Source organism: Coccinella septempunctata, chromosome 1 (assembly GCF_907165205.1).
Source record: "Coccinella septempunctata chromosome 1, icCocSept1.1, whole genome shotgun sequence".
Lineage (NCBI taxonomy): Eukaryota > Metazoa > Arthropoda > Insecta > Coleoptera > Coccinellidae > Coccinella > Coccinella septempunctata.
Genome location: NC_058189.1, coordinates 22,065,755 through 22,077,872, shown reverse-complemented (window position 1 = coordinate 22,077,872; position 12,118 = coordinate 22,065,755). Strand labels below are relative to the sequence as shown.

At 33.9% G+C, this 12,118-nt stretch overlaps 1 protein-coding gene across 2 annotated transcripts; it reads left to right on the top strand.

Moving 5' to 3' along the window:
- The first annotated feature begins 1,209 nt into the window (after positions 1 to 1,209).
- LOC123313249 lies at positions 1,210 to 11,171 on the top strand. 2 transcript variants are annotated; one of them, XM_044898042.1, is made up of 10 exons: positions 1,210 to 1,805; positions 1,925 to 2,013; positions 3,440 to 3,579; positions 4,425 to 4,433; positions 8,944 to 9,195; positions 9,247 to 9,398; positions 9,467 to 9,875; positions 9,936 to 10,068; positions 10,127 to 10,251; positions 10,646 to 11,020. In XM_044898042.1, exons 2-10 carry the CDS (start codon positions 1,953 to 1,955, stop codon positions 10,982 to 10,984), a joined length of 1,620 nt encoding a protein of 539 aa, XP_044753977.1. In that variant the 5' UTR covers positions 1,210 to 1,805; positions 1,925 to 1,952; the 3' UTR covers positions 10,985 to 11,020. The 2 variants fall into 2 exon arrangements, with proteins under 2 accessions (XP_044753977.1, XP_044753986.1); XM_044898051.1 differs by lacking the exon at positions 10,646 to 11,020 and adding an exon at positions 11,040 to 11,171 and having other exon boundaries at positions 1,216 to 2,013; positions 10,127 to 10,262.
- The last annotated feature ends 947 nt before the right edge of the window (positions 11,172 to 12,118 follow it).

Sequence of the window (12,118 nt, the reverse complement as noted above, 5' to 3'; positions counted from 1 at the left end):
TGGAAAACTCAAATTCAGTTCACACTCCTTTAGTTCCTCAAGGAAATCATAAAGTTCCGGAAGTAACGAATGAAGCAGATTTTCCGTATAAGAAAGCTATAGGTTCCCTGCTGTATTTAAGTATGTTCACAAGACCTGATATATCCTTTGCCGTAGGTTATTTGGCTAGATTCCAAGCTAATCCACAGCAGTATCATTGGACATAAGTTAAAAGAGTTTTCAGGTATTTGAAAGGTACAAGTCAGTTAGGTCTAAAATTCACAGTAGGATCTCCAATTTTGTCATGTTATTGTGATGCAGATTTTTCAGGTGATAAGTGTGGTCAAAAGTCGACCACAGGCTTTGTGATTTTTGCATTTGGTAATCCTGTTGTATGGTGCTCAAAACTTCAATCAACAATAGCACAAAGTTCAGCAGAAGCGGAATTTATTGCACTTACTCATGCTACTAATGAAATTCTATTTTTAGCACAATTATTAGAAGAGACTGTGGGTCTCAGAGCATTTCCAGTTAATATATATGAAGACAATGAAGCAGCAAGACGTAACTGTCTGGCTAGCACAAGTAAAAGCCGCTTGAAGTATGTGGAACGTAAATATTTATTGATTCGTCAACACGTAAGAGATAAGAAAATTAATATTGTGAAGATCAATACCAATGATCAGATTGCTGACATTCTAACAAAACCATTGAATGCAGCAAAGCTCACTAAGTTTCGTGATCACCTTGTATTCTATGAGGTTTGATTTGCATGAAAATATCCAATCCAAGCATAAGATGATAACCAAGTAATGAGTCATAATGATTCAATATTATAGGAAGAAAATGAGAAAAGTCAACGACAAACTCAAAACATGCTCTGTTTGATCAAACATTTCATAAGTAATATTAATTCTTTTCTTTTCAGTCATTATGTATACCTCATCTGAGTAGTGTTATAAATGATCTTCGATCTCAAACATACTCTGATAATGAATTCTGTTGTTTATCTTAGTATCTTGAAAGGATCTTCGATCCCTTAGGTACTTTGGTAATATGTCTGTTGAGTGTTTTATCTGTATATTGTGGAAAGGTTCTTCGTTCCTGGAAACATAATCTGATAATACTCAAAATTTTTTGTATATTTGTTCGAGTTATATTGGAAGGGTCTTCGGTCCCTGGAGATATACTTTGATGAATATACATGTTCACTGAGAAAAAAGTTACAAGTAACTTTTTTTACTTGACTGCTTTTTACTCAAGCTAAATAAATTTTCATATGCGATAAGCGAACATTTATGTGCTGCAGATAATCATATAGCTATCGTTAACAAACACGTTCATCTAAGAATTTTTAATTGTTAGCATTAACTTTTTTTCTCAGTTCAACATAAAAATTTATTGAATCCAAATAGCACTGATATTTAAATTCTATTTGTTGCTAGTAAATACTCTCCGTATAGATGCCAAATAATCGCTCAACTTATAGCAAGCAACTTTTTCAGTTACGTATTTTTATCAGCACTAAATAACCAAGTTATTTGCTACATTGAAACCTTGACTTGGGGTAGACACATGTGTTTCTTGTTATAAGTGTAAAAAATATTCGGATGATAACCGACTCGAGCCGATACGAACCCGAAGCAGTTATTCCCTTTGAAGATCGGTACACCTGCGTGCAGTTGTGCATCATTCAGCGGTCAGAAGCCAATGCGTCTGCGGGTTAAACGAATTATCGTAGATCTCGAAAAGTAGTGCGCCGCCGCCGGGTCGTGTGGGTAGGTTATATCACATTATATCTCGGCATACTTTGATTTGGCTACAAAGTAGGGATTCAAAATTTAACGAATATAGTAACCAAGTCTAAGTATGCCGCGATATATGATATAACTTCAATAGTTATGATCTGATTTATAATAAATTCTCTCACCTTTTACACACACAGAATATTTTGTGCTTGTTTATGTGCTAAAATGGATTACGAAGAAATCCTCAAACGATGGGGATTCGAAGAGTATGTGGAAAAATTCAAAGGTAAGTCAAAACTTTTAGTTTTTGAATATAATTTATTGTGGATTATTGTGTATATGTTACGGCTAAATATAGGTGTGAGCATAAACTTAAGATTAGCCGGCTAAACTTAAGTTTATATTCGAGGACCAGCTAATGTTCGATAAAATATTCATCTGCGTCAGGGGATTTCATCTTTAGCCAGCTAATGTGCGCATTACCCAAAACGAAACGGCTAAAAATGTATTCAATGGACACGCGGAGGGGTGATGTCTTTTGAATGATCGGATAAGAGAAGACGAAAGCACGAGGCCACGTTTTTGTTTCAATTTTTAGAATTGAAATATGCAAAATAGCATCGAATCCTATTGTATTGAGGTTTTTTTACATAACGCCCATGGCTTTTCAATTTAACTTTCAATGAGTTATTTTCATCTGTTTAGGAGATTAATGCTCTTCAAATCGAGCCTAAGTTTTTTTAAATCAATTCACATACAGAAGTTAGATATACAGTTTTCCACAGGACAATAGGAACGTGAATAGTAAATTATCTTGTGGAACACCAGAATATGACCTCACAAGAAAATGAAATATAAATTATTATACATACAAAATTTTTTTCTGTGGACAAAAGTATATTTTCCTCACCATTCAATACTTGGGTTTATGGAAAAATTTTCTACATAATGAAAAAGATTTCTAATGTTTCATTTTCTTTCCAACCAATACTTTTGCAAAAAAGAACAATAAAAAAAAGAGACACATTAGAAACAAATATATGTTCATTCTCAATTTCTCAACTTCTTAACAGAATGCTTTTCCGTAATTAAAAATATGTGAAATTCATACAAGAATACGTTGCATTCATATTTTGATTATATTACTATTTCTTCACTTTTTTTCAATTACCGAAAATTCGCGCCCCTCAAGCCTTGCCACACTTTCCTCCATTTCTATTAGCTTCTACATTTTTAGCCGATGGGATGTGGTTACACTTAAGTTTAGCCTGCTAAAGATAGAAAAAACTAACATTAGCAAATAGCCGAAGATAAACCTAAGTTTATCCGGCTAATCTTAAGTTTATGTTGACACCTATCTTTAGCCCTACCATATATACATAATGCACTCGACAAGGTATTCACGCAAAAAAAGATGATTCACTCAAGTGGTCTTCCGCACCAAAACCCCGGATTAGTCTCTCAAGCTATCAGTTTCATAGTGTTTTAAATTTTCAAGCTTTTTTCATTAGGAAGATCCCTTTCATTTTTATTCCTATTATATATTGTATTGCATGTGCATAAGGTAGATATAAGTTACGATCCAACTAATATTGAGAAATATATTTTTTAATGATCAATAAACGTGTGATAGGAGCAGCTTAGTCCAAATTTTATATATGTACCTATCTATATATGCAAAAATTACATATTTCTGATATATGATTTTTCAGATCAAGAAATTAATGATGTGAGTTTCAATCTCCTCGACGAGGACACAATTAAGGAGATATTCACTAAAAAAGGGCCATACCTTGTATTCAAAGCGAAATATAAAGAGTTTCGCGAAAGGCGAAACGAAATTATTATTTATGTAAGTTTGAAGATTAATTATGTGGGTATTTCTCATAAAATCTTTTCTAGATAGGTAGTAGGAACTTGCTTTAGTCTAACAGTTATTGTTTTTTTAAATACTCTGCCATTTTTCAAATAGAAGACGCAGAACGCACTGCACTCTCAGCATAATGCAAGGTGAACCGCGTACGTAGATACATAGAATATTGAAATGAACAATGCAAGTTGCTCGCTCATAATTATATATTTTATATATATTTTCATTTCTATATACTATATATCTATGCAGGGTGTCCTAGAAATAATGGTCAGTAAGTAATTCTCTTCCGTATTCTACGATTGAAAATATTTAGTTCAAATTTTTTTATGGGAAATATAAGCTGTAGCTCTTTTAAGATATTACCCTTAAGATGGAATGCATTCATTTACTACCACAGCAAAAATCATGAAATTCGATATGTGCATCCTATCGAAAAAAAAATGTTTTTTATGTACAAAACATTGTGGGTTCAAAATGTTTTCACTAAAATATACTGGGTACGAAAAAGAAGTTGTGAAATGAACCCGCGATTTTTTTTCAGTTGGAAGCGCACGTGATTGAAATTTTCATTTCTATCTATTGGAATAGTTAGCGCTACTCTGTAATGACGAGGGACAATGATCTCGAAACCGCACTACAGTTGCGTTTATTTCGACTTCTTTGGGATATCCTGCGCCCGTTCATGACTAGCTCGTATTATTGGAACGACAATTCTTCGGATTTGTCGTTTCCAGTTTGGTAGTTTTTCTATTGAACTTACAAGGCATAATATCATTAGCTTTATTTTTTTTTTGTTGAAAAATCATCTTTTTTTTATTCCGCAGAACGATTTGGAAACTGTTCAGTTCTTGGTCTACTAGTTCTTGGTCTACTGAACTGTAAGCTGTTTCTCAACTTTGGACATAAAGGATATAAGGCATTTTGTCGATCTAGTTTTTTTCCTCTTTTAATGTCCATTAATGCTTTATAGAAGCAATCCCTTTGTGACTTTTGCAGCAATAATTGTTCAGCATCTTTTAAATCCTTGTCAGTAACCCTTTTCACGTCTTGGGAAATAGTAGATGGGTCTTTTAATTGAGTTTTACGTAACAAATCTTTGAAAATATGTGTACACCTCAAAAATCGTGCAGTAGCGAATAATAGCCTCGTATATTTAGAGAACCGCTTTATTTCTGGGAGAAGACCATGGAATTCGAATTCTTGTATCACTAAACATCTTTCAAATTTTTCCTCGGCTGTACTTTGATGTTTTTCCACTAATTTAGTATCTTCTTGCGGCCAATATTGTTTGGATTTTCTCAAAAACTGTGGCCCATACATCCAGAACTCCATGTCTGGTTTGGTAGGTGCCTGTCGTGTAGCTAAGTCTGCAGGATTTTCACTTGTAGGAACCCATCTCCACTGATCCACATCACTCGAAGCTCTAATTTCTGCAACTCGATTGGAAACAAACTGTTTGTATTTGTTCGATTTATCTCTTATCCATCCAAGTACACACATTGAATCTGTCCAAAAATAAACTCGATTGATTGGTATTTCTAAAGATCTAGTTACACTTGCAGCTATTCTGCTTCCTAGGATTGCACCTTGTAGTTCAAGCCGTGGTATAGATAATTCTTTCATTGGGGCAACCCTAGTCCTAGAAATTACTATCATTGTATCTATTTTGTCTCCTGACTCTACTCTGAGATAGGAGATCGCTGCAAAGGCTTCTTTACTGCTATCTGAGAATGTGTGTAGCTCTATGTTTTCAGCATTTGGTATGTTTACACTGTAACATCTTGGGAATTTAAAATTATTTATCAATTTGAAATTTTCTAACATTTTTCTCCAAGTGATTTTGAAATTTTCTGGTAATTCCTGATCCCATTCAATTTTAGCTTTCCATATTTGTTGCATTAAAATCTTTCCTTTAACAATAAAATGCGATATGAATCCCATGGGATCAAATAATGTCATAATCGACTTTAAAACATTCCTCTTGGTTGGCCGTAAGTTTTCATATTTACTGAAATCAATTTTGAATGTGAATTCATCAGTTCTAAAATTCCACAAAATTCCTAAAACTCGATGTTCTGATTTTTCTTCAGAATCTTGCCGAACATTCTGGGTTCTTTCGGTTACTAAACTCATCAGAGAAACGGAATTTGATATCCAGCTAACTACTTCAAAGCCAGCAATCTGCATGGTGTTTTTAACTCCATCTATTAGGGCTAGGGCTTCCTTTTCATCATCAGCTGAATCTAAGTAGTCATCCACATAAAATTTTTCAAGAATAGCCTTTTGAATTTCTCCTTCGGAATAATTTTTCGCATTATAATTCTTAACAAACTGTGCACAGGCTGGCGAACATTTTGCTCCAAATGTCATAACGTTTACGTGGTAAACATCTGGTTCTCTGTAATTTTCTAAATTTCTCCATAAAATGCGTTGTGAGTCCCTGTCTTCTTCACGTATCAGTACTCTGTGGAACATTTCCCTCACGTCACCACAAAAGGCGATCTTTTTCTGACGAAATTTCAGCAAGATAGCTCCAAGAGAATTCATTTGATGAGGTCCAGTCAGCAGCATGTCATTCAGACTGATACCATTGGATTTTGCTGCTGCATCGAAGACCACTCTTACCTTTTTCTTATTTGGATTTATCACTGCAAAGTGCGGCAGGTACCATGTGCAGGGACCACAATTTTTAATCTCTTCTACTGATAGCTTTCGTAGATAGTTTTTTCTCACGTGATCTTCAAATTTGGCACAATATTCATCAGCTAAATATTTATCTTTCAAACATTTCCTTTCAGTACAATTTAATCTTTGCATGGCTCTAGCATAACTATTTGGCATTTTGCATTCATCATTCTTCCATAGCAATCCTATTTCATATCTCTCGCCAACTTGTTTTATTGTTCTATTCATTATTTCGTTGGCTCTGGTATCTTCCTCATTTACTTCCAATTTAGAAACAGGAATTGTTCCAAAAGATTCTGTAGTGTAGAATTTTTCCATGATATCCTTCAAATCTTGTTCTGGTTCTCTTTCGTCACATATATGAAAAATGTGATATCCCGATCTATTTTGTATGTCTGATTGGATTGGTCCATGTACAGACCAACCTAATTTAGATTTAGAAGCAACAATTGAGTTTGTTGGTGTAGATTGGATACGCCTGGGTATAATCAAATCGATGTTGTCCTGACCAATGATCATAACAGGTTTCACTTTCGTATAACTCTCAATAGGAATACCTTCCAAATATTGATGGTCATGTAAATTGAAAGATTGTTCAGGAAGCGATAAATTCGAAACTGTGCGAACCCCTCTTAGTAGAAAGCTGTCATCATTGTCGATTCTTGATATGTTTATGTCTAGTCGAGAAGAATTTTCTTCCTTTATCACGTCATCATTGGTCCATTGTAAACATAATGGCTGTTTTTCACCCAGTATTCCAATTTGATCGGCTATCTTGTCATGTAAGAGTGTAACTGTTGAGCCTTCATCACACAAAGCATAAATTTTGAGAGTTCCGTTTCGACCATGGATTTTGAGTGGAACGAACCGCAATAAAACTGTAGTTTCACTTCTCACCATACCAACAATATTCGTAGATACGGGTTCTGATACTATCGGGTTTTCACTTGATTTCTTGATTTCATTATGAAGAAGTGAATGATGAGACAGTTTGCATCCATTCTTTCCACAAATTTTTTTGTTTCTACACCTGAGTTTTTGATGATTTCTCTTGAGGCAAGAAAAACATAATTTTTTCGATCTTACAACCTTCCATCTACTTTCCATATCATCCATTTCCATTTTTGGACAATTGTCATCATGGGCGGGCTCTTCACAATAATTGCATTTAAGAACTCTTCCATCATGAAGAGTGAACACTCTTTCTGTACTTCTTCCATTGTAGAAAGACGATCTCGTTTTGTCCCAGGGAAATTTAGATCTATCCCAATGTGCAGAAAAGCTAGTAACACTTACTTGACAAGCTGCCTCTGAAAAAGTAGCCAACCAATTAGCAAAATCTTCAAGATTGGTTTCACAATTTTGTCTTTTCTTTTGAATTATTACTTCACCCCATTTGATTTTCAACTCGTCTGGCAGTTTACTCACTAAATCTCTTTGTAATTGTGGATTCTGTAAATGACCAATAGAATGTAGAGATTTCATTATTGTTACGATATTAGTGACTTCGGTCGAGAAGTGTATCAATTTTTCCAAATTTGTGTCTTTTATTGGTTGTATTACTCTTATTTTGGACAGTAGCATCTCTATAATTACATCAGGTCGGCCAAAACGAGTTTCTAAAGTTGCAATAATTTTGGCCACATCAGAAGTCAACATTATACCCGCAACTGCTGCCTTTGCAGGGCCTTTCAAACATTTTTGAAGTTTGAAAACAATTTCGTCTGCTGAATAACGACTTGACTCGGTTAAGTTACGAAATTGACGAATAAAAACTGGCCAATCCAGGGGATTCCCATCAAAGCAGATAAATTCTGAAAACTCACGTTTCTCTGGTCTTATATTCTGTAGAACTGTATTATTCACCGAATGGAGTACCTCATTAACGGTCTCACACAACATCTTAACACTTGGATCACATTGCTGTGGGAATGTGTTAATGTACTTTTCTGTGTCATCATCAATCTCTTCTTGTTTTCTTTCAACCCATTGATTTATCATTGTATTGTTATAGTATTTTTTTTCACTGTGCCTGCCCTCTTCTTCATCTAATTCTTCTTTTCCTGAAGCATCTTCGTCTTGTACTAAATCTTCTTCCAGATCTAACAGTCTCAAAGCATTTTCAATCTCCAGTTTCTTCATCTCTATTTCCTGCCTTTTTCTTTCAAATTCCAAATTAATTCTTCTTCTGGCTACATTAATGCTTAGAGTCTTGGACGTTCTTAAGCTCTCTCTACTCATTGACTTACTTTTCATTGATGCAATCGACTTTGGTCTTTTAATCACCTCACTTGTCTCTGCTTGGTCTCTGGAAGGCTCATTTCCCACTATCGTGTCTTTTTTCTGTCCTAAATCTTCTTTTCTGCCGAAACTGTCGGGCCACACGAAGTCTTGGGATAAAGTTTTGCGAATTCCAGCTCCACTTCTCTGAGGTCTTTCTTTGCCGTTCATGATCACGTCGGGGTCACCAAATGTTCAGTTCTTGGTCTACTGAACTCCAAAGTCTTTTAATTAAAAAGTCGGACGTCTTTTCAGTCTTTATTTTCTGTCATATCTATCTAATGTCAACGCTCCCTTTTTTATTTCAAAACTATCAACTATGATCCTAATGTAAATGTAACAATGATACAAAAATCTAACTTAACTCAAATTCTAACAGAAACCATATCTAATGCTTCGACAACAAGCAATGAGAGTACCGTTACATTAACCAGCAATGAGAGTGATGTTGATATTAGCAATCCCATTCATTCCAATTTAGTGGTGATTACTCCTGAGGAAGAATTGGAAAACATGTTGAAGAATTTTTCAGATCACCAAAATAATTCGTCCGATGCTAATTTTTTGATTCCAGACATTCCACCAGCTAAAAAGTCAAGAATCGAGAATTCTGTCTTTACTAAACATAAGGTACCTATATTTCTGTTTTCTACTCGACATTTAATTTGATTTTTCTTCCAGACGTTAGAGGAACTACTTCTTAAATCTGGAGCAGAGGGATTGTCAATTCTGGCGAAAAAAAAGAAACTTTCGCCAGACTTAAGGCAAAAGCTCGTCAATATTGTTGTGGGGGAACTATGTGCAGACATAATTTCCAACCGTGGAAATGTAGAGTGAGTTTTTTTTTTTCATACTTGAAATCTTTCCTCTAAAAGCCTAATTCATATGTTTGTTAAAACAGGTTAAAACCAATAGTATTTAGTAGAGCCGCAAAAGAAATTTGCAGTTTTTTTCCTGAAGAATGCGAAGACGTGTATTATATTCCATACATCTCTGGTAAAGGTGGTTTGAGGAGAGTTCCTACTCGAGGAAAACTTTGGAGCCGTTATTTAACCATCAAAGCCCAGCTCAGACTTCTGAATAAAGAGAAAAACAGAATTGAAAACACAGGCCAAACTGTTGAAGAAACTGATCCGGATACAAATAAAGATTTGGAGTTTTTGAAGGAAAATGATGCTCCCTTTCCCAGAATTTTAGAAGTTTGGGAAAATACCTTTGAAGAAAGAAGAAAATTACTCGCGAAAAAAGAGAATCCCGTAGATTTTATTTCTTCCTTCAAATGTTTACAAGTTGATAACGGAATACTTTTGGTAAATCAATTTATCACAAAAGTTTAAAACAAAATCATAATTTTTCTTCTTTATATCTAGCTGGAAGCTGATTTCAACAGAATTTATTCAGAAAAAATCGACATTGTTTATAAGAATTGGCCCAAGGTTGCTGAAGCTATAATTTTCGAATTAAAAGAAAGGGGAGTTCATTTAGGAGAATATTCCGAGTTTGGTAATTCTTAACTTTCGAAAGAATGAAAATATTGAGTAAGATATCGAATATTTTTCAGATATAACAAGTCAAGCATTACTGCAATTGACGTTTATGTTCTCGACAGTAAATATTAGAAAAAACAAGGAAAATTGGCGCCCCAGTCGGGCAGAAGTTAAAGATAGTTTTTTCTTCAAATTAAATGTGAGTACTACCTATATGATTTTCCACGTCAAATCTTCAAAACACTACTTTCGATATTGCCGATTTTGATTACTTACTTTTTATATACACTTCATAAATTTACTGCTAGTCCATTCCAATAATCTCTGTTTCTAGTCTTAGAGTATTTTCATAAAATTTTTATATTGAAAAAATATTCATGATCACCAAGGTGGATTTTTTCAAGAATTCTTCATACAAAATATTCCTCAAGACTTCTGGACTTACCGACGATATTGTATAAGTCTATCCTGATATCAGCAATTTTTTTTATTGTAACATATTAGCTCATAGTTCACTTGAAGTCAAAATGTTCTGAATAATCGAATGCTCGCAGTAGTATTGAATTGAATTCAAAATTATATTATTTTTGCAGCAATTATCTGATTTGAATGAAATCATAAATCGCCGGAAACAAAAACTCGACAAGCTGAATTTTCCATTGCAACCATTCGGCTACATATTTGATGAAGATTATTACGTATATTTATATGATAAATCCTACAAAGTGGATGTACCATCGGCATGTAGATGCTTGGAGCTCTTGTTCAAGACATACTACGTGTTAAATTTAGAGTATCCAGCAGAATCGCGCCACATCTGGCAGTTCGTCCAAGAAATAGTTTTTGAATTTAACGCAACGTCAAAAACAAGTAGCACAGCTTGTGCATTGGCAGATGTGAGATACCATTTGAACATTTCAAACAGTTCTTAACCATTAAGAGTGTTACTTTTACGGCTGTTTTTGATATCTATACCACTTCTGAAAGTTCCTTTTAATTTAAGTATAAGCCTTGATGTTTTGTTTTTTGTTACTCAATAATGCTCCGATTATTTCCTTTTGAAGTTCCTCTTTGACTATAAACTAGTTTAAGCTATTTTGCAGTTTGATTTATTTATCGTTACTCTGAATGTATTTTTTTTTCTTTGATCTCATTATTTTTACATTTTTGAATGTTGTTTTTTTCAATCAAGGCATTGACTAAGATTTTTTGCTTTTTTTTCTGATTCCGTTGATCTCATTCGTTCGAAATGCCGCTCTGTAGTATATGTTCTTCAGATTTTGATCAATTGAAATCTCTTGTTCTGCATTTGAATCTACAACATAAGTGCAAACTGAAGCAGGAATATAAATGTGGCGAAAAAGAATGTTTCAGAATTTTTTCCAATTTGAAATCTTTCAAAAAACATTTCAGAGAAACTCACACTTCTGAATTATTTTCTGAATCTGGCCTTAAACATATCGTTGAAAAAGGTGATGAGAGAATAACTGAAGAAGGCGATCAATCTCATATGGATGACATTGAATTTGAAAATTTCCATGAAATTGATGAACTAAATCAAGACGATATATTTGACTCTTTCAAAAACAAAATAGAGAATAACGTATTGATATTTGTCTCACAGTTATATGCTGACAACACATTCACACGAAAAAATGTTCAGAAGATTATCAACTCATTCAACGACGTGCTAATTGAACCATTAGAAATACTTGAAAACTATTTATCCGAAATTTTACCCAAAGCAAAGTTTGCAAAATTCTTCGTAATCTTGAAACAATTGTTCAATGGTATTCATTCTGAATATTTTAGGTTCAAAACTTTAACAAATTCTAACTTACTTATACGACCCGAAGAAATTGTAGTTGGACAAAGACAAGAAATAGGCGAAAATGGTACTATAGTTAAAAAAAATAATACTATTCAATTCGTTCCGCTGAGAAAAGTCTTTCAAAATTATCTCCAAATTCCTAAGGTATTTGATGTTATTTTGAATAATATGAAAGAAATACAATCCCAAGAGGAAACTTGTAACATTATTCAAACAGACTTTTGGAAAGATAAAT